General features: G+C 35.5%; 1 protein-coding gene across 1 annotated transcript; it reads right to left on the reverse strand.

The window, feature by feature from the left end:
* Window positions 1-4,413: 4,413 nt before the first annotated feature.
* Window positions 4,414-6,499, reverse strand: LOC138209204 (spore coat protein SP65-like). The gene is made up of 4 exons (XM_069167612.1): window positions 6,210-6,499; window positions 5,929-5,993; window positions 5,698-5,837; window positions 4,414-5,455 (listed from the first exon to the last, which is right to left on the reverse strand). Exons 1-4 carry the CDS (start codon window positions 6,456-6,458, stop codon window positions 5,349-5,351), a joined length of 561 nt encoding a protein of 186 aa, XP_069023713.1. The 5' UTR covers window positions 6,459-6,499; the 3' UTR covers window positions 4,414-5,348.

Here is a 6,499-nt window from a genome sequence, read left to right on the forward strand (position 1 = left end):
AATCCACTAAATAACACAGTATCTAAACTACTATTGTGCACATACAGAAATAATGTAATAAGAACAATTTACAAGTCAAACCTAATGAAATACATTTTTAGTTAATGCATTTTTAATAAGTCTTCAATGTCTATTTTATTGAACATGTCTGCATAGACCTCATGTATATATCATACTCTTCAATTTTTCAATTTTTTGTTAATATTTTCAAAACCCCTACTTCTGCTGAAAGGAGTATCATATAAAATAATTGCACAGCGTGACTGGCTGTTTTGCTGTATGATAATAAACTTAAAATCTTGGTATAAAAAAATTAAAGCAGCATATTTACTTATTATATGCTAATGATTTGAAATGAGTTTTGCATTGGTGCAATTCATTTTCTACATACCCCTAAAACAGCTCTCACCATCCCTTTCATGTGTTTCAGTGTGCAATAGACCACAGCCAATCCTGTTGAGCTTGAATACCTTGGGCCTCAGCCAGTGACAGACGTATCTCAAGTGTGGCCGATGCGTTCTAATTAAACATGGGGGGATTTTTAATGAAGGGTGCAATAAAAGGCACATTGGCTCAATAACTAGTGTTTTTTTCAAACCAGTCATTCATATGTGTAATGTAAGTAGTCCTGACAGACAGAATAGACTGCTGCACATCTGTCCTTTTGTTTCTGAAAGAGAAGTGAGGAGAGGTTGATTCCAGTGCTTTGTTGCGTTTACCAGAGGGCAAATATAGTGATCTATCTCATATGATTACACATTTCATTGTACTACACGTTTATTGGTTAATCGTTCAAATTTGTATTCTTTCATTGCCAATTAATTTTGTAAGAATATACAATCCTGTCTCCTTGAAATTATGATCATTATTGGCAATAATGAATTGAAGAGAAATGTAATGCTATCCAGTTTATTCTTTTATTTTATATCAGCATGATTCGGAACTGTTTTAGTGAACAAATGAGACAATTTGGAAACAATGTCACACTGAATACAACTGCAAAGTGTTTACAGACAATGTATTCCATATGCATATTAATTTTACTGACTTGCATACAAGCTCTTTCTGGTGTGGAGCAAAATGTTGTTTGGAAACCTCAAATGTCACTTTCCTTTGAAAATAACTAGTAATAATTCTGGTAGACAGGGCTGTAGGAGACCAAATGCCACACCATTGTTGAATGGAGCATTGTTTTTTTTTAATTGCAGTGTTCAGTAGCAGCAAGCTCTGTACAAGCCAATTTGTCAATTTCTCTATTTATCTATAAAATAAAACTGAAAAATGATTTCAGGATTGTAAACATTTTTCTCCAGATATTTGTTTTTGTGGAGATATTTCTCAGAGGTCATCATAACTTAGAAGCAGAATAAAACACATGGCTATAGTGTGACGTGAAACCTTCAACAGTACAACATCAATTTAGTACAATTTAGGTGAATATGCTCATGAATATGAAAAGTCACAATATGTTTCAGTTTTGAAGTGGTCCGATTATGCAGGTCTTGGGCAGCCCCACCTTCCTAGTTATTATTGCTGTTATATGTTCTACCAAAAACTGTCTTTTTTGCTTCTGTGTCTTTAAGGTTTTAACCTCTGATCCTCTCTTATGATTGGCTGAATCTTTTCTAAGTGACACACACCTGGGCCAGCCACAGGCTTTCTACAGTCTTGTGGCTTGCTTTCTTGCACAGAATGACTGCACAGCATAAAATGTTGAACAGTTGTCTACATTGAGAGTGGATATGACATGAGCGTCAAGGAATGTTATCACAAATTTACTTGAGTCCCAACGGCTAATCTAAACGTCACATCTGCTAAATACGGGCTATATGCATTTTGACTCTTTTTTTTTTTTTTTTTTAGATAGCACCAAAGCCTGCTTTTTAATCAAACAAGAAAATGAAATCAGAATCTATACAATATAAGAACTTTAGTTTTTAAAACAATGGGTCTTTGATCTCACTCAGAAGTAATCAAAAGTACTATCTCATCTGTAGACGGCAACAGTGGAATCTTTTAGCTGAATTGACAACTGAAGCTATCATATTTTATTAATTAATGGATAGCGTTAATAGGTAATTTAAGCTAACAAGTCTAATACAAACTCCACAAGTTGGTTGAAAATGTCCAGCTGATTTTTTTTTATTCTGGCAGCAAAAAAACAAACAAAACAAAAAAAAACAGGTCTATTATAGGGTCTGCGCCACAGAAGAAGAGGCTGCTTATCCCTGGAGGACTGATCTCGTCTGGTAAGTCTGATATATTTGCTTTCTCCCTCACCACGGGGTTTGGTTAATTATTTTCCTGAAGAGTGCGTTTCTCAAGTTGACTTTGTCCTCAGTTTAACTTTCATAGAAGACTGAAAAGATGTTCTTCTAGTTAGTAAAGTCAATTTCAATATGTCCTGAAATGACAAAATGTGTAGAGTTCAACACCCTCCGGAAACCCTCACTCCAGCAAAACAAAAGCACCAAAAAAAGGGGGATTTGCCAGAAATGAACCATTTCTCACCCAGTTGTCTCCATTCCCAGCAGTAAGGACCTGGTTTAGGTCTCTGTAAACATAATTTGCCATAAAACAATAAACAATAATAATTAATTGAACAATTTTGATTCCTCCCTTAATAGTTATAAAATGGTAAATTATATTAACCAGTTGGCATTAATTAGTTATGGTTGCAGCACCTTAATGTTGCTGATTAGTTACCATCCTGATCCCCTTTTATCAGAATAACTGATAATATCACAGCTTTGAAAAGTGTTCTTTTTCATCTGAAAACCTTTCAAATATATATGTTTATATATTTCCTTCTAATAATCCAAATTAACTTTTGGGTATAGCATGTGGAGTCCATGTGTCTTAATGTATAAAATATAATTTAAGAAGACGAGGTATAGGTATCGCAGACATTTTCAGAATAAACTTCTTCACAACAGTTACCTGAGAGATAATGTCTGATTCTTTGGTTTTTATGGGAGGAACTGAAAAAAAACATACTAGGGTAATTTTCATCAACACAGAACCAATTTTGCTCTGGTTTACAAACCTAAATTCAAATAATTGGCCATGCTCCACCAAAAATACAACAACAAAAAAAGTGGAACCCAAAATGTTGGTTGGGTGCGTGGCTCTCTGGTTCCACAGTTCCAGAGTTCTCAGATGAATGTGCCTTTCTCTCCATTGTTCTTGTTCTTCTCACTGATTCTTGTTTTTTTCCATTTCAAATAGTTCTCCCTGACTATTTGTTCTAATCAAGGCTAAGTCATGGTCATGGCCAGGAGTGATATTGGGGCTTTTTGTCATTGACTCACAAAGCTCACAAAATTGTAAATGTAACACTTTGGAGATAAAGGCAGTGCACACACAAGTTGAGATCATCCTTGGGGCAATGCAGCCCTCCTCTGGTAAGTCATTGTTATTACATGTACACAACAAGAACATGGCAAGCCATTGTCAAGAGAAACCTATAAATGATTCTGTCATTGTTCATAATATAATGCATGCAATATTGTGTATGCACAAACTGCACAAAGAGTATTGCTGTTCAGATTGATTAAACTTCAATTCTGTGTGTGACTGATTAACGCTCACACAAACAGCCATAAAAAGCTCTTTGAAATACATGCAAAAACAGTGTGTCAGACTGTTTGAAGGGATATTTGTTCCACCAATCCCGTGCAAATGTCAGTAATCTCATGCAGAGGTAAAACAATTGCTACAATTCAAAACCCTGTTGATCTGCCACACATAATTATTGCGTTCTATTCATAACCCAATAATGAAGAATTGGGGCTTTTGTTAGTAGCTGGCAACTGTCTTGCATCTATGAGTACCAACAGTCATTTCAAACCAGTCTTGCTGTGAAGATACCACAGCCAAAGCTTATTATTGTTTGAAAGTACTGTAATAAATTTGCCCCAAATCCACTCCGCAGCCTTTTACCCTTGCAGGAGGAGCTGTTGCTACTTCACCATGGCAACTACTATAAATGCTGAAGTAAAAAAGAGCCACATGTGAAAAAAGTGTTATATTCACAATTTATCCTCTTGGTCAAATGATCTGGATCAACTGTTGTCTTGCCAACTATTTGTGAAGTCGGTTTCTTTGAATTACGATAAGTATAGATGAGAAAGAAGCAACATTTAAGAAGAACTAATTAACCTTAAAAAGGCATTGCTAATTGTCAATCATGGTTGTTTTTTTTGTTTGTTTGTTTTTTAGACTGTTTTTTTGCAGACTGGTCACCATCAGATTGCACACATCATAATGCAATCATAGTCCAAGTATCAGAAAGATGATTGATTATATTCCTCTGAAATTCCCTGTAATTCGTAATGATGGTTATTAACCTTGTTACAAATAAAAATAGTTTTTAAAAAAAAAAACTATAACAAGCATTTCTTTCACACCGCTGGTAGTAAATGTTTAAATTTGCCAAAAGCAATTATTTTAAAGTTAACATTTTAATACTTTGTTGATTAATAACACAATTTTAGCATTCCCATTTTCAAAACAAAACCAAGTTAATATAATAATAATAGTACCTGCACATTTATAAACTAGTATTCAGCAGCTCATTGAAAAACACGTTCTTTTCACTTGATACTGGATGATTCTGCAAAACGCAGCACATTTAAAAACCAAGCGCTAGCGGTTTTTCCAATACTACATGGCAGCTGTATTGCCTAAAGCCACATTGTCATGGTGTGGGTTTGTCATCATAGTTAAAAATGTCGGCTACAAACTGGTGGTTAAAAGGTCCAACATTAATGTTTGGTCTCAGACAAAATATGAATCATTAGCCTGCAGCATCAAGATCTTTTTAACCCAACTGATTCAGCTTCTGGCACCACACTTATCTGGACAAATCCTCCTTTTCACCTTTTCACTGCACAAAAGGCTTTGCATTTCAATTGTATCCTGCTGAATCAAATAATGCTTTTAATTATAAATAAATAGTGTATTTAGTCAAATTACTCTAAATATGTGCATTTTAAAATTTGTACCAGTGCCACAATAAAACATAGCATATAAAGATGCAATTGCAAAACAAACATACTAACAAATACATTGAATGGGAACTATTAAAAACTACAGAAGGAAAATATCAAATATATCTCATTTTCATGTATTAATGATGAGGAAAGTAAAATGCAACATTGAATTTGTAAAGTATCTTAAAACACTCTTAAACATTGATACATAGCACACATCATTTTACCACATTACATTGTACTGGTAAATTTCATATTGCACACTTCTGTCTTTTGTTTGTTGATTCATGGTTTTCCACATTTTATAACAGTCAATGATGTTGATCAAGTCAGTGTATCTGCCTTGGGTACCGGCTATAACTCGATCAGCCTCTGTGCCACAGCCAGCAGTGTTAGTGAAAAGACTGCCAATGTGCCCATTGTCGGCCGAGGAGGACTGCTTGATGCTGAAGATGTTGACTCTGAAATATTTGTAAAAGCAAAAGTATTAATTTATGAAATTCTAGAGGGCTTAAGTTACCTCAAAAGGTCAAAATTCAGCTTTAGCAGGAAGACATTTCCCAAAATAGAGCTCTTAATTTGATTTTAGGTTTACCAATGATGACAGAAATGCGATAAGATATTGTGTCCCTGAATTTAAGAATTTATTAGATTGATAATGCTAATGATAAAATTCCTAACTTTTAAGTCAACAGGGACTTACGTGCAGAAACACTGCCGGGTATAACATTCAGGGAGGAGCTGCTAAGTTCAGTGCTGAATTGTGAAGTTGCAGTGCTTGCTGAAGGAACTGAGTTTCTGTTGTTGAACACAAGCGTCATATTAACTACCACTGATCCACTCCTACAGTGAAAAAGAGAGAAAGCAACATTTATTAAAATCAAGTCAAATACAAATATGTAAAAAAGTAAATCAAAAGTTAATTTTGTCTTACTGGAATGAGTTGACGATGGAGCGAAGGAAAGATGTGCCATAGAGCCTTTTACCAATTACGTTTATCTGAAAGAAAACAATACTGTCACATGCTAGCAAGTACCAAGTAACGGATTGGAAAAAGTTAATAATTTCTCTGAGATCTGTATCCTAGAATTTACAAGCAGTTGGTGACATTATTATCTGCATATACTGTTCTTTCAAGGCCTGCAAATACATCTCTGTTTATTTACAGTAGGCAGTTTTGTTGTTTCACTCATTTATATTGTGTTGACATCTTACCGCTTCAACCACTGTTGCAGCTAAAGTTTTAAAAGCTGTTGAGGATGAGATGGCGAGATCCGGTGTAAAAGTTTGGTCGAGACTAAATTGTAGGCCAAGCGTTCCCTCACTGGATGTAGGAGGATCCGTTGATGCAGGGTTTGTGGCTGTAGTAACGGTAGTTATCACTGCAGGCGCAGTAGAGGCACCAGTTGCAGTGGGAGCCATGGTTGGAGCCGCAGTAGAGGCACCAGTTGCAGTGGGAGCCATGGTTGGAGCCGCAGTAGAGGCACCAGTTGCAGTGGGAGCCA

Source organism: Embiotoca jacksoni, unplaced genomic scaffold (genome assembly GCF_022577435.1).
Source record: "Embiotoca jacksoni isolate LCO1_2020_lvr unplaced genomic scaffold, fEmbJac1.0.p SCAF_4, whole genome shotgun sequence".
Lineage (NCBI taxonomy): Eukaryota > Metazoa > Chordata > Actinopteri > Embiotocidae > Embiotoca > Embiotoca jacksoni.